The following is a 21,465-nucleotide window of genomic DNA, read 5'->3' on the forward strand; positions in this document are numbered from 1 at the left end:
AAGGGGATTAGCTGCAAAATTAATTCTGAGCACATGCAACACTTCTTCAAGCCTTTTTGAAAATCAAGTGTTTTTATTTCGTTTCTTCACTGTTGACATTGGTATCTAATGAGCCATCTAAGGCTAAAGCTACAGTGTTTTATTAGAGGCGTAATTTTTCATTCCTTAATCTGCTGAAATCGGACTTACTCTCTGCTCCCCTGGCCTTCAGTGGGAGTTTTGCCAGCAAGAAATGCAGGACTTGGCCCCAAGTTGGTTACATAATGAGCTATTACACGCTTGTGAATGTCAATGACAGCACAAGGTTCATTGCCCTATTTCATAAAGGCACTGAAATCTACTTAGAGTTGTCAGCTCAGTGAGAGTTTATTAAGGGTGCAAAATCTCATTGGAATGTATGCTTTCTGTTTGAACAGATGATACCGTACATGAGTCAGCCGAGCCATCCCGTGGTGAGAATGCGGCACAGGCACCAAGGATAACCAGCCGGCTTTTGGCAACTCTGTTGTTCCTCCTGGCAATGCTTTTGATATTATAGCACAGTACGCTCCGGCAACCTGACGCAGAAAATATCAGGGTCTTCGAACATCAAAGATCCACCTAACTGCTCATCCCAGGAAAGGGACTTTATTGTTTTTGCGGATGTCAAAACATTCTTTTTCCCATTTTCCTTTTCTTCTCCCTTTTAGCCTGAACTCAGCAAAAATTTGAAGGGGATAACTAGCTTCAGCACCCATCCCTACCTACCTTGTGACTTTCGTAACCCCTCCATATAAATAAAAGGACTCCAAATGAAAATGCCAAACTATAATAGTGACACTAGTGATTCTTATTTTCCACTGCATTCTCCTTTAAAAAGTCATCTCTGTTAGCTCACTGTGTCATCCATATGTGGGCAAGGAAGAATAGTGGCAGATGCAGTCAGTGAAGGATAATGGAAATAAGTGGAAGCCTGGGAGAGTTTTCCTCTCTGATACAATATTTATGCCTTCTTGTTCAGGACTGTAAGATGATCATGCAAGGCATCATGCCACCATGTCAGGACTGGAGGGAAAATGCAAAGAATAGTTATAATCTAACTCCTTATCCTCCATTTCTAAATTAACAGGCTTCTGAAAGGGAGAGACAATGTCTTTTGTCAGACTGTCTTGAAACCTCTTTGACAGTACAATTCGTGCTTACAAGTAGAAATACTCTCTTTAGTGAGAGGAAGAAGTTAGTATTTAGGAATGTTAGCACACAGCAGGCAAGGTCAGATTTAGGAAACTTCACTGGGGGTGTGAGTGCCTCTGTTATTTCGTTTTAAGGGGATAATGCACACCGGATTATTTTATTTTAAAACAAATCACCGTGGTGCTATAATTTTTTTCGTGAAATGCAGAGGCACTTGATCAGAATAAAGTGACCTTCCCCAGCGCTGACTTTAGTAGCTGATAGGCTTGGATGCTGCTCTGGGTGTTAATACATGCTGAAAGAGGACATCAGTGGCCAGAGGAAATGTGCTTGGGACACAGGATCTCCAGCGTGCTCTTCATTTGTCTCCCCTGCAAGTTCATCGGTCATGGGAATAAAGTACATGTAAAAGAAGCCAGGACAGTCTAGTAGCATTGGGAATGGGGGGAAGGGAGAGGGGCGGGGAGAAAATAAGTGTGGAGTATGAATTCAAGTGTTGATTTTTAATCTTTTCCCCTTCCAGCACAGTTTGAAGCTTAGAGGAAACATGTTTATCAGCCAGAGATAAACTAGATGGGCTCCCAAAGACTTAACAAAATATTTTTTTAAAAATCCACTAGACTAGTAAATACATTATTTAGATATACTTTATGCTGAGAGTGAGTATATATGCTTGTCCTATTTAAACATATGAGAGAAGTGGTAACCCTCGATGCAATTAGGAAATGGGACTGTCTTGTGCGATGAAACTAGGAGTGGCCCTGTTCAAGGGATCTGAGCCTTGGCTGACATAAAACTGTAAAATTTGCCAGGAAGTGCAAACCTTGGGGTGTATTTTGGCTAGGCAGCCATGAAATTTGAACTGGTAAGTGTAGTCAGGGAAATACCAGATGAAGACTGAAACAAAAACAGTGGTAGTTATGTTAAATGTGAAACAAAAAGTGGAGCTCATTCAAACAAGACAAGGGTTTTCTATACGAGTTATGATGAAGAAGTCTGCCGTAATGAAGTGGACCGATACCATTAACGGACAGCACTTTATGGGCTTTTTTTGTTTTGTTTTTAATGAAGAAAAGCTTTCCAGAAGTTGAAGCAGCCCATGATTCAAAAAAAAAAGAGGAAACGGAAAATAGAGTTAAGACGTAAAAGGAGATTTTATGCATGCTGAACTATGACCTGGGCTTGCCTGATACCATGTAACGTGGTCATTAATGCAGGGCCTGTGCTTGCAGAAGAAATGTAGGAAATTTCCTCTAGTGTGAAGCAGACATAATAAAGATCCCAAGTTTAAATGTGTAGGAAAGTCATCATCTTGTTGCAGGCTGTATGGTACTTTTCTCTCTTTATCATGGATATGCTTGATATATACACAAATACTCTCTGTAGGTAAGAATTAAAAAGTTTTGGATGGTGAGCTTAACCAAAATGCACCATATCAAATGTATTATTAATCAGAGTACAGATACTACTGCATGATAGGTGACCATATTGAAATTATTCGTAACAGTTACAGGCAGTCATTCCAGTAGCAACAATTTCAGGTAGAAATGGTGACTACTTTTTTCATCCTTTGTGTCTGAATGATGTCAGAGTTCAAGATGTACATTTTTTTTTTTCATCCACAGCAAATGATTTTCACTAGTGTTACTCCTGGTAAAATTCAGCCCTTCATTTTATCACAGGTCCTGGCTGGGTAGATGAGGAGCAAAGCAAGTGATGCAGCTGCAAGGCAGGTCCCTGCACTGCCTGCGGTAGCTGGGAGTGTACCAGCCAGTGTCAGTTTGATACTTGATGGCATCAGGCAATCCCAGTTGTAACAAGTGCATAAGTGCTGATGTGCTTTCTGTTGCATTGCAAATGCTTTAAATGCAGATGTTGGTGCAAATTAAGTAGGCTCTGCTCTCTTCGCCTTTATCTGCTCCAGCTCAAGTCTGAGGGACTGATTCTCCTCAGCCTGGGTGGCTTACCTACCCCCATGACCTGCACTCCTGGCTGCCAGGCGTTGCAACATTGAAGCAGGGAAAATAAGGATCCGTGGGTTTAGTGGATACTGTGTATCCTTTAATAGTCAAGGTAACATTTCGTGTTAGTTTAGAATATTGTTTTGTATTGTACTTACTTGGATGGCAAAGGAAAGACAAATAAAGGTATGTTCTTTAAATTCTGTATTATTAGCAACCTCTGTTGTATATAGTGTTTGATAATAAAGTATTAATTTGATTCTTATGTCTTTTGTAAGTGAGAACAATAGACTTTCAGGATATTAAATTCACGTGTTGACTACAAGACAGAGCTTTGACGCATCAAGTGTGATCATGGCTGGGAACTGAGAGATAAGTGGCCATGACACTGCAGCATACAGGACTCATCTCTGAAAAGCGTTCATCTGTTGCAAGACTTCACAATGTCAAGACCTGGAACAACATGACTTTTGATGATCAATGTTTTGTCTTCAGTGTTTAAAAGTCTAATGTTGGAGCCCTGTGGTTTCTGTCTTAGTTTTTGTTCTCTTGTATCATGTTTGTTTCTAAAAAGGCTTTGGGGATATGCCAACTCTTTTTTTATTTTGTTTGGGTTTTTTTCTGTTTTTTCTCATCCCCCTTCCCTCCCCCCCTCCCTTTTTTCCTTCTGATTTTGTTTCCATGAATAGTATCATGGATGATATATGTATGTACTTGGTTCCAGAAGAACTAGAAACAAATTTGAGAGGTACTGAGAGTAGATGAGTAGATTGTTTCCTTTCCTATGTAACTGTAGAAGGAAAGTGGTTGTATTTGTACCTGTTGATTCCCACCCTTAGCCCTCAAAACTGAACTTAATCCATTGCCTGAGAGAGAAATGGTTCAGTCACTTTCAGAAGCTTAGAGTGCTAACCTTTCCTCTCCTTTCATTATACTTAGGTTTTGTAATCACCAATTTTATTGTACAACTCTCCACACTTCTCTTCCCTCTTCCTGCCCTTCCTCCTCTCCTGCCCTCCTCCTTTTTTAATTTGATGCTGTGAATGGGCAGATCTGTTTCTGGTCTGGCATCACTGAGTTTTTCCCATGCATTCACCCTCTAGCTTCTCGGATGTGAGACAAATCTCCCTACAATAGGCTTGCTGCCATTGTCTGTACAGTTTAATAGATGCTGGCATGTTGGAGGTTACCCATGAGTCTGCGAAATCTGCTTTCCATACTTACTCTTGACACCCCATTGAAGACACTCATTGTGTATGCATCTGGGTATGAAAGTCCAGCTCAGTGTGGTCCTGTGCTTGTTCTGCCCTGCTTTGCAGTTTCTTTGCACTTATTCATTGAGTGCTGGTTTTGAAATGCTTACATTATATGAACTTTAAAGAAAATGTTAAAAAAAACAAACAGAGCAACTACCCAAAATCCCTACCCCGTAAGATCTGTATTTGTATATACACGTGTCTGTACAATTATACTTAAATAAAATTAAAGATTTTCATCATTTTAATTGGTTGTCTTAGACTATGCTTCTGTTCAATTAATTACGTCTATATTTTGGGGACAATTTGTACCTACCTTCTTTGTGGGCAATGAGGGCTATGGGTGCTTAAAGTGTTAAAGATGCAGTGGACACAACAACTGACTGTCTAGCTGTAACTACAAACATCTTGGCTGATCTGAAGCATGGCTGTTCTGCTCTCCACCTTTTTTTTGTATGTGTTTGTAGCTCTTTCAAATACTTTGGAGAGTAAGGAACTATGTCAGTCAAGTGCTGGGGCATCGTTACTTTTCCATCATTACTTTTGCCTTGCTTTTGGCCTCCCAAGGGATCTTCCTTACTCTCCCGGGTATCAGGTAGTTGTATAACGTAGCTCTTGCTTCTGAGGACTAGAGGCAGCTTGAGAGGTGCACAGCAGGACAGTTGTACATAGTGCCTCTCTGCATATGATGCCCCTCAAACTGACGTAGAGGTGGGGTGGGAAGTGGCTTTGAAATCTCAGTCATGTTTTTCTTTACAAAAGAGAGGAAAAGGGCTGAGAGCAGTGGGAGCTGCATGGATGAAAGAATTTGAGCAAGGGACCTCCTGAAGGGAAGAGGAAGAATGGGGAATGAAGGTACCAGCTGGCTGTTTCTATTTCTTTTTACTCCTGCTCCTAGAGGCTGATTTTAGTGCCTCTAAAAAGGCAAAGGAGTGGACTGAAGTTGACTTGTATTTAGGTCTGAAATGAATGTCTTTGGCAGTGCCTGTTCACTGATCATATGACAGGTTTAGTGTATTTAGGTCATAGCAGGTGGGGGACACATACCGAAACCTGTAGTACACGCACCGTGCATTCAAAACTCAGCTGTAGTTACACTGTGTTAGCATTAAACTGACTGAAAGGTGTTTATTACATGTAATTAGTTGACAGGACAGCAAGTATTAATTATAACTTACTCTAACCTTCTTTATAAGTAAGAAGTGACAGCTTGGTGAGAGGAGAAAGTGTGTGTGAGTATTTGATGCACCAGATTTTCTTCCTCTAGAACTGTGATGTTATTACCGGAGCAGAGTTCTGAGTAAGTGACACATGTTCAGTATGTCTTAACATAATAGCCATGTCCAGAAAATGCCATGCAGTCTGACACACTTAATAATCTTTGTTCAGAAGACACTGCTTTTGCAGAGAATGGTATTTCATTTTTCTGCATTAGTGTGCACAATAGGCATCTGTCCTCCCTCGTCTTTCCATCTACAGAATAATTCTGCTCACAGAGTACCTCTGAGGGCATACTGGGGAATATTCAGGCATGCATCATACCGCTATGATATGGTTGTGTGCCAAAATGTTTTTATACATTCAGAACAAAGCTTTGATTTATATAGGTTAGAGACGTAAGCAACTGGGATGGTTGAATTTTTTTACAGGCTTTTAACAGCACAGGACTGAAGAGTGCTTCCTTCCTTATAACTCATATTTTTCTTAGCATTTGCCCTTACTAAGAAGTTTAGTTTAAACCACCATCTGTTTTTATTATAGATCTATGCCTAAGAGCCCAAATCAAGACCCAGTCTTCACTGCAAGGGCTTCGGTACAGACAGTGCTTGTAGGAGATGGCTATTTACGATTGTTTAATTTCAGCATCATTTTGATTTTCTGCTACAAATCAAAGTAAGCTGAAATGTCATCTTTTCATTAAAATTTTCTCGTAGACCAGAAGCTTTTAACACAAAGTATTCAATAGATGCAAAAATACCCTTTAAAGAAAAACGGAAGCAAGTTTTCATGTCATTTGGTTACGCAAGGAGGAATATAAATACACGAAATATAAAGGCAGCAGGCTAGATATCTACTTGTAGGGAAAGAATAATTTTCTGTTTTGCCTTGAACTTATGAAAGCATGCATTGGATTCAAGATCAGGAGAACAGAGTGATTTCTCGATGTTGATCCACCTTGCAATGTAGCTGAAATAAAGGAGGTGAGGAATGTGCCTCTTTCTGTAATTGCAGGCTTAAGTGTATTCTTACAGGCAGCTGTCTTTCAGTTCTTATGTTCAAAGCATGTTCTATCTAAGTGCTATTTTGTGGGACACACTTGCCCACTTAGCAGTATATAAATTTTCTAGTACTAATTTTAATGTTTAAACACGGACAAAGCTGCTGTTGGCAAAACTGAAGGTTTTGTCTGCATCGTATTTGTAAAAAGAAAGGTCAAGCAAATCAATAGGATACTGTAGATAGAAGCATTCATTCTGTTGCTGAGAGCCAATTGTGCCGTTTGTTCTCATGTACTGTAACTTGGAGTGTCTTAACTAAAGGCTCACTCATCACCTACTCCAAGAAGTTTAGGAAAGTTTTTTCTTTTCTTCTCACTGTCACTTTACCTATTGCAAAACAAAGGAATATGAAGACTAGAAACTGAATGCAGCAAAAGCAATACACTTTTAGGCCTGAAGTCAGAACCCTGATGTGATACTGAAGTTCCGATCCTTTTATACTTTGGTATGGAGAATAAATGGAGTACTACCTATTGCAAATGGCTAGCTGTGTTCCTGCAGGAACTGTTCTTGCCTGAGGAGGATCAGAAGAATGAGTCCCTTGACTGTGCATGAATGCTTCAGTGGAAACTTGGCATGTTGTGCATTACCCAACACTGCATGTTTTCGAATGTTTCTGTTTGCCGCAATGGAGATGAGGGAGAAAGAGGAAGCTCATTCAGTCACAGATGGCTAAGCAGCAGTGGGAAGTACATTGCAGACTTAGAGCCAAAGAAATGGCTACTAGAGTGAACTGCCCATGAGTCTTGCTTGTTTGCTGAAATTCATAAAAATATTAAATAGAAAATTGTCAACATGCCAGATTATGTTCTCTGGAAGTTTTGCTTTGGTTAAGGACTATGCTTGTGGAAGTCAGGGAAACATTTACCATTCAGTCAGGCCAACATTTACCATTCAGTCAGGCCAACATTAATCAGTTTAGAAAAATCACTAACACTTAAAAACACACACCTGACTTTGCTGTTCTAGAACAGGAAAAACTTTAAATCTTGCACTCAGCTCCTCAAGGCTGTATCTGGGACTGTTGCACGTGGAGCTGACAGCTCAGGGTTTTGAAGAATCAGGCCTTTGTGAGAGATCTCCCCCTGTTGCTGAGCACTATGTGTAGGAAATATTTCTAATGATGGTTTTTAAACTTGGGTTTGGAACTAAACTTTTGTTGTTGTTTTATCTTTGTCATCAAAAAGATCCTGAAGCTGTTTCAGGAGTGCAGATCCAGATTAACTTTCACAAGGCAGGACATAGCTACAATTTGATTTAGGATGACTGCTCTGCCTTAAAAAAAGATTGAATAAGAGCATGGATCATGCATGATGTTAATAGTTAGACATTAAATGTGAAGCAAACCTGGATGACCCATGCAGTCATGCTCATCAGGTTTTGTACATAATTTTATAGTATCCTGGTGCTTGTGCAGATTTGTATTACAAAAGGCCTTGAATTCCCCTTGACACAGAAGCAAAAACAAGCGTGCATATCATCCTTGCTAGTGAATACATGCTTCTTTTGTAATTGTTTATTTAATTAGTTATTTTGCATTTGTTTGCAGGTTAAAAGAAATGAAAGCCATGCACACTTCCTGTGCTCTGGTCTCATTAGCCAGATTTCCTCCAAACTCCTGTACTCCGGAGAAGTTTTGCCAAGTGGCTCAATGAAATGCATAGTATGAATATTTATGCTGTTTTAATTATAGGATTTTTGCATCCATGAATAATAAAGGTTTTAACAAGAAAAGATAACGAGGTTGGCACAAAACAGTGAAGTGTTTAATATAGTAGCCTCTCAGTGGGGGGAATCCATTGAGAGCAGCAGGCAGTGCATACCTCCCCTTCCTTTTCCCCTAGCACCAAAATTAGTCTGATGGGAGAAAGCAGGTGTTTTGTCTGCGCTTTGTACTACAGCCACCTCTTACATGCTTTGTTTGAGAATGCTCAAGGTTTTTGACTAAAAATGACCTTTGACTTTTTAACTGTATTTCAGATACTGCCCAGCAGTGTTTGCATTTGAATCTGAAGCTGCCACTTTGCTTTGTCTATTCAGGACCAACTGACTGACAAGCATTTACAGGATACAGAGGTTTGGGATTCTAAGTCAAAGCAGCACAGTTTTCATCACCTGAGGCAAGGAAGGGCAATCCCTGCTCCCTGCTTCATCTGAATGATGCTTACTGATAGGAGATCTCTTTAAGGTCTTATTTTTGGTTAGGTACAGGAAAGCTGCAGAGTCCTAAAGACCACAGCCCTCTTTTGATATGTCTATTGACAGCAACTAAGAACCTGATTTATTTTAGTATCAAAGTGATATGCTGTAAGGTCACAATAATTGCACATTTGGAGGGAACATCAAGTATTTTACTTTTTGATGAATATTACAGCAAGGGTCTGCTACATGTTTACTACATCTAAGGGTGCTAGACCTGTGGAAGCAGGTGTCAGGCAATGTACCTGTAGATAAATGATACCAAGCAAGCAAACAAACATCTTCTTAAAGGACCTCTGTGTTCACTCTTTCTTTCTTAGCCAGCACCTCTCTGCACTGTCAGACTATTTCACAGCCATCTCTGCTGCCATTCCCCCTGTAAAAATGGTCATTTCAGAGGTTGATTTAAATCCTGGGTAACTGCTGTCCATTCCATATTTTTTCCACTTGGAGATAACAGAAACCATTTGCCTGAATTTTGACCTTTGACCAAGCCTCTTCTTCAAGGCTGATGCTCAGCGCTGCACCCCACTGCTCATCGCACACAAGGTTGCCTGCCACAATACACTACACATCTGATGAATATCAGGCTTCAACTGGGCCACAGATAGCAGCCTTGCTCTCAGAGTAAGACCTGAAAGTTAATTCAGGTAAAAGCTGCACTGGAAAAGCTGCCTAGGATAGACACTGGGAGTCTATATGAGTCAGAGCACCAGAAGATGTCACATGCATTTAAGGTAAAAATAGAGGAATTTATTACAGCAAAACCATTATTCTTTCAAAAAAGATATAATTTAAAACAGTGACTTGAAAGAAGTTGCAGCTGGTGCTTTTAAAATATTTAATTTGCATGGATGGACAGTCAGGGAAATAAAAGAAGACTTTTTATCTTCAGGGCAGACTAAAATAAATCAACACAGATCTTATATTACTTGGCATCTTCTCCATATGGAAGCTTATTTGGTGCTATAGCTAACACTCTCAAAGAGAAGAGAAGAAAAATTCTTCAGAGTTTAAGCTATTTTTTAGACTGTCATCAAGGGGCAATAAGTTTACTACGAAGCAGATAGATTCTTTTCTGTATGGGTTTATACATAATACACGACCAGTATAATGGAGCAAGTTGTCTCTGACAATATTATCTGGGTGTCTTGTCACTGTTTTTTTCTTTTTGCATACTTTCAGTGAAATCTTGTCCCAGAAGCCACCACAAAATCTATTTGTTCTGTTTTAAATATAATTAAAAGAAAAAAATCACAAAGGAGCAAATTAGGGAAAACAGCCACTATTCTGGTTTCAGCTCTCTCAGGCAACAGGTAGCTGTCTTAAATGTGTTGTTTAATACCCTGAGGAATACAAAACTCTTCTATTTTGAGATGTAATGCCACTTACTAGCTGCTCATGCTTCAGGAGGTTGAGTACATTACAAGAACTCTGCATTTCCTTGCTCATCTCCTGAATAAATCTCGGAGTTTGAAGAAATTGCTGTGGAAGAGGCTAGAATGAAAACATACACCTCTGCCACGTGAACCACCTGTTGTGTCTGCAGAGATAGATGTCACCTAGCACAAGTCCTCAGAATATGTATCCCAAACACTAAATCTGGAATTGAGGAATTGGAAAAGATGAAGTTTTCAGAAACAGAAAAAATACAAGAAGTCTTGCAATATAGTTTAGGGGGAAAAATTGAAGCAAAAGTATGTTCTGATTGAGTGCCCTACATAGAATTCAAAAAAGAAAGCCATTCTTGTGGCAGAGTGGCAGGGCTTAGAGATTCCCCATTAGAATCTTCTGAAGGAGGGAGAAAACATACAGTGACTCACTGGGTAAGCAGTTTCCATTTGGAAAAAATAGGCAAGAAATACTAACATGTCAGATCTGGGAGGTGTTTACATCACCACAATAAACTACTTATTGCATATACAAAATGAGTACCAAGCCTGGAAACCATCCTGTCTCATCAAACCTCAGAGTATCCACTGTTAGTTGAAAAGAGCAAGTGAGAAACAATGCAAGCATTTGAAATCTAGCAATAAACAGAGAGACTTCATGAACTGAACATCTGGTGTTGTGATCCCTGGCTTCTAATTTCTAGTCTGTCTCCAACTATATTAGAAAAGAAGGTAGCATATCTAATAGCAATTCTGTCTGTAGGGCACGCTGGAAAGAACAGAATTTAAACTGTATTATCACACAAAGGGTGTTTTGTAGACAGTCCTACCTACCAGCTACCAACAAATATGCTCACACACTGCTTTGCTGTATGTATTCAACTGTATAATTTCCCTGTCTGTTTTCAGAGAATTGATAACTCCATCATTAGGAATTAAAGTGAAAACCTATATGCAGGTGTTGAATCTTTTGAAACACAATTGTTCAGTGGACTGAAAGCAATAAGGGGTAGAAAACTACAGCAAAGTTAAGGAAATACGTTGGCTTTTCCTTGTAAGTCAGACTACTCTCTCCCTTTTGCCCAACCTCAGCAGGCAGTCATTTCTTAGTAATTAAACTTGAAAGCATTCCTCTCATTACCTATTCCTGTAGGACTGGTGACCCGGAGAGATGATGTGACAAAGTTGTTTGGCCCGAATGGTAGCTGTGTGTGTGTGTATATATATATATATATATATATGTGGTTGAAAAGCCTCTACACAGACAAAAACCCATATGATGCACTATTTTTAACAGAAGAAGGTGACCATAGCTATTAGAAACTACGTATTCATGGGTAAGAGTGCTTCAGGCCCTAAGGAATATTCTAAACAAATTGTCACGCTCTGCTGAGCCCAGCAATTGAACTTTGAAAACAGAGCTTAATTTTGCCCCAAAATGTTAACTCTAATAGGCTGTGGCTCCACTGTGGACATGCTAGCAGGGTAAGGATGGAGGAAATAGGCACTCTGGGGACTTCTGAGCTTCCAGTTCCTCCAAACCCAATATTTTCCCCTATGAACCCTGTTTGGCCCTCCACATGGAAACAGGGAGACTAGAAAGCCTCCTAAGACAAACATATTTTATCTTTAAGACTTGAGGTTGGCATTGTTCCCTGGCTGGTTCCCAAAAAAATCTTTAATATACATTTTTTCTGGTATTTAGTCTTCCCTCACCCAGTTCTGCTTCCTTGAATGTCTTTATATATAGCAATTAATTCTGCATTGGCCAGATGTCTGTGAGGGTGGAGGGAAGGGCGGAGCATTTTTTTCTGGTTGGTAGATATTTCCCGAATCAGGAAGCTCTCTCTGTAAGGTATAAGTTACATGGAGCAGAGGAAAGACACAGCTAGAAAAAGACAGTAACAAGTAGTTGGGTCTCTTTAAATGGCTACTAAGCACTGTCTTTTGCCAGTCCAAAAATCTAGGGTTTTTTTCTTAAATAGAACTCATTGACCTCTCCCTAAATTTGTTTACCCAGTGTGATTTCTGTCAGATGGATAGTGATCTTGTTTTCTTCTTCAAAGCTTTTCTTTAAGTGTCATTTGAAACTTAATTCTTTGCTATCACATGCAGCTTTTGCCAGCTCCATCTGCTGAGAAACACAGCTGGGAGGTTAAAACCACTTGTGATGCCTAGTACTCCAGAAACACTCATCTTAAAACAAATCTCTCGAGAACAGTCTGCCAAATGGCATCTTTGTAAATCTCTCTGTCTAATATTACAGAAAGAAGCAGACACCAAAAGCTCTGTGTGCGCAAGAAGAAGCAATCACCAGCTACACATCTGAAGCAAGTAAGAAATGTTAATTAGAAAAATTGTGTAAATAGGAGTGCTTTTCAGATCTGCCCACTTCTATTTTTACATGGCAATATCCTTTTTCAATGGCTGTTAAAACTAAAAATTTGAAATAATAGGAAAGGTCTGTAGGGGTAAAAAATGAACTCAAAGTCTGAACAGTTATATGTAATTCTTTACTCTCTCTGTAGGCAGTTAGATTGGACCATTTTAAAATTTGCTGTAATTTACATAACATATTTTACTGTTATAATTCCCTGTCTGCTTTTATAGCCAGATCATAACAATCTAGGGTTTTCTTTTTATTTTTCCCTTTGGCTGGAGTTCGTGATGTGTGTGAAAACCAAGTCTAAGTCATGCTCTCTGTGTTCCAAAAGCACAAACCAGATGAAGAGACCTTGGGTTGTTGCAAGTTTAGAGCACTGTTTGATATGATAATTCCAGACTCCAAGAGTTAGCCTCACCAACTCTTGGTTTTTGCCTCTTAACTAAACAAAATAAACTGTTTGGAGTGACTGCTAAATTAAAATACTCTACTATGTGTGCACACTCAGTTCTAAATTAAGGATGGCCAGAAATCTGTTCAAACAACATGACACTTCTGGTTTTACATATTCATCAAACAAAGGCAGCACTGAATGCCAATGTCCTGCAGAAACAGTCAGCTACAGGGCTTGAAAATTGCTATATGAAAAATCTGCTGCAGCAGAACAAACATAATAAAGGTCATTTCACTGCATTTTTTATTTTGGGAGGATTAAAGCTCTCACAACACAAATAGGGCTTTGCTTTCCAATAGAATTGATACTTAGGAACAGTTTTGAAGCTTCCATCAGCAAAGATGGCTGGACAGTAGTTGCCAGAACAAAATTCTCAGAGGCCATGAGTGGATGCTTCAAATTCCAAAAGCCATAACAGGGAGATATCTCTGCCTGTCAAGACATGAAGCATGAAAGTGTTGGTGAGACAGATTAAGGTAATTTTTTATTGGATTGATATGTGTGAAATTTTCACTGTACCACGTGCTCAGCTTGAGCCCAGGTGTTAGTATGTGTTTCAAACACATACCATGTCCATATCTTGCTGCTCTTCAGAATTCTTCTGCCTGCCTAGAAAATGTGTTAAAGTACAAGCTGCAGAAGTGTTTCTGAGAAGATTTTGGTGCATCTTTTCTCCGTTATTCTGAGAAGTAAAGTTGACAAAATTTTAGTGACACAAGTATGAAGCTTGTAGTGTGATCTGCCCAAAAGCAAGAGTACACATCAAGCTTACTTCTTATGGAGAGGAGCATTCAGGAGGCAGCAAGTCTTTCAGGCTGTGTCTGATAAAGACCGGCCTTGGGTCTGTCATCCTTTGCTCACTGTGACATTTGATCATTCAAGAAACAGAGAATACAAAATAAAAGTAGAACAACAAACAGCGATAAATTGGTAGGATGTACCTGTTTTTCTCAGATTTCAATTCAGTGACTGGCAAATTACCACTGGTCCCTTGGATGTCTTTGTGAGGTGTGATACTGGGCTCTGTACCATTTGGACAACTGGGATAATGGCAGCTTAGTTGTGCTAGGGTAGCAAAAAAAGAGAAAATGTTACCTGAGCAAACCTTCTCAACATCTCAGGACCCAAATATGTTGGACAGGCTGCTGTGTTCACATAGAGATGCTTATGCCTGAAACTGTCCTGTTCACAGTAAGCTTCAATGTTTTTTCAAAACATAGTAATTCTACAAAGACATGTTCTTTGTTGTCTACAGTCTGCTGTTCTTGGAATAAACCAGTTTTGTTCTGGCAGAAAAGACTTTGGAATGAAAATGAACAAGATTTCTTGTAGGTCATCATCCTACTGTTTTAGATGATCATTTACGTGTACTAAGGTGTATATATAAGTATGTAAGACTATACCTTAGTGCTTAAATCTGTGACAAGTTGTGTCCCACAGAATCAGTGCTGTTTAGTATTTTCATCAGTTATATAGATAGCAAGGTTGAGTGCACCGTCAGCAAGTTTGCAGATGACACCAAACTAAGGGGTGCATTTATCACACCAGAAGGATGGGATGTCATTCAGAGGGACCTGGACCCGCTGGAGAAGTGGGCCTGTGTGAACATCATGATGCCTAGCAAGGTCAAATGCAAGGTCCAACACCTGGGTCAGGGCAATCTGTGGTTTCAGTACAGGCTGAGGGATGGCATGATTGAGAGCAGCCCTGCAGAGAAGGACTTAGGGGTGCTGTTTGATGAGAAGCTCAGCATGAGCCAGCAATGTGCGCTCACGGCCCAGAAGGCCAACCGTATCCTGGGCGGCATCGAAAGAAGCATGGCCAGCAGGTCAAGGGAGGTAAATCTCTCCCTCTGCTCCACACTCATGAGACTCCACCTGGAGTATTGTGTCCAGTTCTGGAATCCCCAGCATAAGAAGGATATGGAACTGTTGGAACAGGTCCAGAGGAGGGCTATGAAGATGATCAGAGGACTGGAGCACCTCTACTATGAGGACAAGCTGATGCAGTTGGGGTTGTTCAGCCTGGAGAAGAGAAGGCTCCAGGCAGATCTTATAGCAGCCTCCCAGTACCTGAAGGGAGCCTTACAAGAAAGCTGTGGAGGGACTTTTTACAAGGGCATGTAGTGATAGGACAAGACGGTGGGGTGGCTTTTAATTAGAAGGGGGAAAGGTTTATATTAGACATTAGGAAGAAACTCTTCATGATGAGGGTGGTGAGGAACTGGAATAGGTTGCCCAGGGGAGCTGTGGGTGCGCCTTACCTAGAAGTGTTCAAGGCCAGGTTGGATGGGGCCTTGTGCAGCCTGATGTAGTGGGAGGTGTCTCTCCCTGTGACATGGGGCTGGAACCAGATGATTTTTAATGTCCCTTCCAACCTAAACCATTCTATGATTCTAGGAATTTTTTTGTGGTAGTAAGCAAACAGACAAAGAGATAATACCGACCTCTAAGCCCTGTTTCAGTACTATTTTATTATCTAATGAGGTATGTGGGAGATACATTAAGTAGTAATGTCTACTGTGCGTTCAAATATTGAGCCAACTTTCCTTCCTTCCTGACTGAAACCTAAACTCATAAAAGAAGTAAAAAAAACCCCCAAGCTCTTGCAAACCCAAGACATAATTGGGCAAAATTAAAAAAAAGTTATGCAGCACCCTGTCAACTTTGAAGAAGCTCAGTTGGGGGTTAGCTGAAGGAATACAGTGCAGCAAGCACCACACCTTTATAAGAACTTAGTGGATCCTCTGATCTCATTATCTTGTTCAAAACTTCTTTGAGATGATATTTACCAGGCCGACATCATATGGATTAGCCATTCCGGGGCATACTGTTATAGGGTATTGAGAGCTTTTTGCTGTTCACAGCTTTAGCCTAAAGTTCCTAAAAGAGGTGCCTGTCTGACTTTTAGGAATATGACATTGCTTATGATAGAAATGACAATTTGAACATATAAAGAACTTTCTAAGCCAAATAGCCAAAAACATCCTGGTTCCTCTTCCTTACCTTCTTCTCACATATGAGTGTGTAGTTTTTTACTGTGCATGTGCTGAACAGTCAATGGATTCTCATTATGTTCTAAAATTACCTCCATGGTACTGACCACATTTGCCTTGAAACTTTTTCTAGTCAACACTTGGCTAAGTGCTAAATCCCAAACTGCAGGTATAGGGTAGGATTTTTAAAAGGTAAAATCAGCCTTTTATTTTCATTGCTGTGAGGAATAGTTCTAAGGGAAAGAAAAGTACTTTCTTGTTCAGCTCTTTGTTTTGAAAGGCTGCCCTGCAATGTATGTACCACCCCAGTGTTAACTGGTGTAAAAAATCCAAATATGAAAAGTAATCTAAGAGCCACAGCCTGGTGTAAATCTTTGTGCCAACCTAGTTCCTTCAGTTTGCCTTGAAAAATATAGACAATACTTTCTCTATTTCCTGTTTCTTGCACTAACATTATAGCTCTTAGACAGCTTGGATGAGCTCAGTGTTACAGAAGGACACCTTTTGAGGACCAAATTACTCACATGTACCAAAAAGATATGAGAATTCTTGTTTTATCTCTGAGAGATGGCAATCCTGAGGGTGACTTCTAGCCATTAGTGTCTCTGAGGTAATTCAGGATGATACCCTTCCACTGCAATTGTGTTCATGCCTTGTAAAATCTAGTTCAGTTGAATTTGGGGGTGTAGCTCTTTCTGAAATATAGTGCTACTAAATTGTTAGCACAATCTTGCAGACACTAATTTTGATTTGATCATGACCCTTGAACAGCCAAGCCATGCACAACAGGTAACACTAAGCTAAATGTGACCCCCTTCATCATTATTTTGGACAGCAAACTTACTAACTGGGTGGAATACATAGAAATTGTGAGTGATTGGGAGTAAGAACTTGAGTACAACGTGTCAATTTTTCATTGTTAAGTAGGACGCACTGAAAGATCTAAGGAGGCCGTGTTTAAAATAGAATAATAAAATTAGTACACTGCTGTCTACCCTGTGGGGCTGACATAACCTGACTTGATGAAGCTGCAAGTACGGAATGGCTTTTATTTTCAGGGCACTTTATCTGGCATAACAATGACTCTGCTGAGAGTAAAGTGGTGGACATAGTTTGTCTTGATGGCTGGCAATTTTGCTTAAAAAGAACAGAATACTATATTTAAACTGTCAGGCCTTAATTATTTCATTAGATGGTGGTACCTTTTGCACAGAAGGAGCAAGGGAAATGGTGAAAGAAAGAATGATGAACAGCAATTCTAGAAGGGTACAAAGGTGCTACAGGATTTACTTCACTTTTTTTGTTTCTTCCCCCTTCATCTCTGAGACAAGGAGAAGTTTCATTTTTTAACGTAATACCTGTTATTAAAATCAGCTTGAAGAATTTAATGAACATTGTGGTTTATATCTCCCATATTTTTAGACATAAATGAAACTAATAAAATCTTCATGGCTTTGAACCTGGGTTTTGTGTTTCCACCATGCCATTTAATGATGATAATTGTGACTTAAGTTTCTAAATGTGTCTTTTATCCTATAGGATTCCCAAGTGTTTTTAGAGAAATAATATGTATTTGTGAATCACTTCACTTACCATATGTTTAGCCACAACTAGTGTGTCAACTGTCCAACAGCACAAAGCAACACAAAGGAACAACTTGAGCTAGAAAGTAAATAACATTAATAGTATTCAACTGAAACTATTATAGAGCACCCACACATCTAAGAATTCTAACAACATGGGCACTAATTGGGTGGTGGCACCAGCGCTGCCCATCAAAGCTCTGAATTTACTTAATGTGTGAAAGGACAGCTTAGGGTATGCTCAAGTTGCAAGAAGTCTGTATATATTTTCCCCTCCATTGCTGGAAGGTATCCTGAAACAAAGAGATTTGTTGGGAATCTTTCTGTCTGTAAAACAGAGAAACACAGCTAAATGCCCATGTACACAGGGATGCAGGGATCTAGAACCTCTCCAACAAACAGGTGGTTAAATATGATCACAAAATCTGATCCCAAAGGTAGATGTTTTTTCTCAGTCATATTATTCCCCCCCTCCTCCCCCCAAAGTTTGTTTGGGTTTTTTTTCCCTAAGATACAAAGGGAGGAATGTGATTACTGTCATCTTGATTCCCATGCTTACCACTATGGAGAAACTTAAGAGAGGACTTTTCACAGATGCCCTCCTTTATCCCTTGGAGGGAGGATGGCAGTAGTTGTACTGCTTCTCCTTCATGGGCTATGCTTCTCTGTCTTTTACGATTAGTCAGCTGATTTATTTTGAATTCCATTTTTTCACTGGTTCTCTTTAAGTTGGGGAGTATTGTCTCAGTCCACTTTCACTCTTAGTTAAATCTTAGTGAATGCAGACATCTCCGCAGCTGACTTGTACAAGACAGAGTTCCCAAATCAGATTCTCATCTACAGTGAAGGCTTGAATACATTGCTCTGACAGTGTAAAGTGGTTAAGATTATCCCTAGTATTCATCCTATACAGGCCAGGATTCCAGAGAAGGCTTAGTCATACAAAAAAGTTTAGCTTTCTGACTCTTGAAGAATAATTTTAAAATCAGCTGTATTGCTTCTGGGTTGTATGCTGTGTATCCAGCCTGGTTTCAGTACTGGATCTCCAGAAAGACACAGCCAGAGAAAGAAAAGCATGTTCTGCATCTGCTTTACGGAGAGAGTAGAAAAGCAGGGTGCAGGAGAGGTGAATGGATCCTGCAGCTTTCCACCAAGTGCCAACTTCTCATAGACTCAAACTGAGGCAATCTGTTGAATAACTTCAGTTGCTCACAATTTAAAATGCTGAGAGAACTGAACAGAGCAGGAAGGAGAGAAATATTCTAGGGAAGGTCAGTCAAATGCATTGAGAATGCTTTTGGAAGCACTAAGAAGGCTGTGCCTGAAAACAGGAATTTTCAGAAAGCTGCTGCAGAAAGTAGAGCAAATAGACAGGGAAAGACTTCTGCACAGAGATAAACTGTGTTCACATATTATAGTGGAATTACCTGTTGCATTTGCATTTACATTGAAAGAAAGAGTAGGAAAAGACAGTGAGTTGCAGGAAGAGTCCCTAGACTTGTAATGCAAGACAATGGGCAGGGTTCGCTTTAGATAATGAGCTTCCTACATAAACAAGCTGATGCTAGTATTTTATGGCTCCTCCACCCCAAAGTCCAAGCCACTAATTTTTGCTTTGATGTTGAGTTGCAGTTTCTGCCAAGTGATTCACGATGATTCATTGTGTTGCCTAGACTAGTGTGATGCTCTCTTGCTAATTTAAAATCTTCACAGCGCTTTAGATCTGTGTTTTTAATGCTTAAAGTATTCCACCTCATTAAGTCTTTAGGTTTCTGTTTGAATTTGGTAATCAGATTACTCCTAGATTACAAAATGGTTCATGTAGTGCTATGATTAGGAAAATGATATCATTACATATCCTGTATAGTTAGTGTGTGAATCAATCTATAGGCAGACCAAAGCAGTTGTTAGGCTTACAGAAGCAAAACCATTGAAGTTCACAGACTGCAAAAGGTTGAAAAGCATGGTGAGAACTTGATCTGTATCAGACTATGCTTTTTGTTCTTGCATTTTTCATTCTCCACTAGCACATGGTTTGTTCTGTTTACTTCAGTAACTTTGAACATTTAAGATTTTTGGGTTGAAAATGATTCATTTGGTGTTGGACACACCCTACTGTTCTGCGCTGTGAATTCTTAAGAGTTAGATTCGTATGGTTCCTGCTCATTAGCTTTTGCTGTCTTTGCATCTTTTTCTTTGGATATTAAGAAAAGGATTAATACACTGATTAAAAATATCTGTATTTAGGTATCTGTAGTAGCTTTTCTACAGCAGACCTAATGTAGATGTATACTTTGAAGTGTGTGTAGTGTTTTCTAGACTCTGCTGACTAGATTCTTACTGACTATAATGGGATTTTGGAGAGTGAGGCTAATGTGTAGCTGCAGCTCACATTTAGCTGCACGTACTTTATGCCTTGGTACCAAATTGCACTCTTAAGTGAATGAAGTTGAAAATCTAGGGGTTTGTTGTGCTGTGTAAGTGTAAGTATTTAGACATCCTAAAGTATCTAAGATATCTGCCTGAAGCAGTAGATTTAACACATGAATAGGCCTACAGACTTCTAGAGAGACAGATGGAGGCCAAGTGGGGTACAACATCACATCTGTGGTGGTACCAGACATCTAAGTAATAGTAACTGAATTAGGGCTTTGGAGCTCATTCAAATAGCCTTACTCAGTTGGCACTCCTTTTCGAGCTAACTGCCCTTGATCTTTGCATTTAGAATCATAGAATCATAGAATAGTTAGGGTTGGAAGGGACCTTAAAGATCGTCTAGTTACAACCCGCCTGCCATGAGCAGGTACATCCCACTAGATCAGGTTCCCCAAGGCCCCATCCAACCTGGCCTTAAACATCTCCAAGGATGAGACAACTTCCCTTGGCAACCTGTTCCAGTGTCTCACCACTCTCATGGTGAAGGAATTCTTCCTAATATCTATTCTAAATGTGCCCCTCTCCAGTTTATACTCATTCCCCCTAGTCCTATCACCACAAGCCTTTATGAATAGTCCCTCTCCAGCTTTCTTGTAGGCTCCTTTCAGACACGGGAAGGTCACTATAAGATCTCCTCAGAGCCTTCTCTTCTCCAGGCTGAACAAGCCCAACTCTCTCAGCCTGTCCTCGTATGGGAGGTGCTCCAGCCCTCGGATCATCTTTGTGGCCCTCCTCTGGACCCATTCCAGCAGCTCAATGTCCTTCTTATGTGAGGATTCCAGAACTGGACACAGTACTCCAGATAAGATCTCACAAGCCTACTGTTTTTAAAATATCTAATCATTGAAATAAGGACATTATTATTCTAAAAACTTTATTTTAAGAGTAGAGGCAGTCATATGTCAAAGCACTTTGTTGAGGCCATTGCACAGATCATACTACATACAGTGCACTTGTATGCTGGCGATTCTTCTATGGAGTATAGCTCGCAGCTGAATCAGTGTAAAAATTTGAAGGAAAAGACTGTATACAGATACTTAATGAGCAATCAGCTCTGAACCTTACTTATAGATACAAACACTAGAAAGGTTTTATTAGCAGGCAAAGTAGAATCATAGAAATGTGATTTTCTTCTTTACATGTTTTTTATATTAGTAATGGATTGCTTGATGTTATCTGTCTGTCTATTTATCTATCTATGCATCTTAGTCACAAATTCAAAATATATACACATGAGAGTAAATAGGTTTTGGTCGCTCTTCACCAAAGCCAAGGCACATGGCACTATTCCACATGATGCAATGACTGCATGATAAAGCTTTTGGAACGTTTGGGGTTGGCAGCCTGCCCCGGGA

At 39.8% G+C, this 21,465-nt stretch overlaps 1 protein-coding gene across 2 annotated transcripts in view; it reads left to right on the forward strand.

Annotated features, from left to right (window-relative positions):
- EFNA5 (ephrin A5) overlaps nt 1-1,586 on the forward strand; it is a 215,085-nt gene extending 213,499 nt beyond the window's left edge. The window contains exon 4 of one of the 2 annotated variants that reach the window (XM_069879956.1): nt 417-1,586. In XM_069879956.1, the coding sequence (XP_069736057.1) occupies nt 417-538 (122 nt within the window). In that variant the 3' untranslated portion in view covers nt 539-1,586. The remainder of the gene's footprint in view (nt 1-416) is intronic. The other variant, XM_069879955.1, reaches the window with a different exon arrangement.
- Nucleotides 1,587-21,465: the final 19,879 nt, after the last annotated feature.

The sequence above is a fragment of the Phaenicophaeus curvirostris genome, chromosome Z (assembly GCF_032191515.1).
Source record: "Phaenicophaeus curvirostris isolate KB17595 chromosome Z, BPBGC_Pcur_1.0, whole genome shotgun sequence".
In the NCBI taxonomy this organism is placed as follows: Eukaryota; Metazoa; Chordata; class Aves; order Cuculiformes; family Cuculidae; genus Phaenicophaeus; species Phaenicophaeus curvirostris.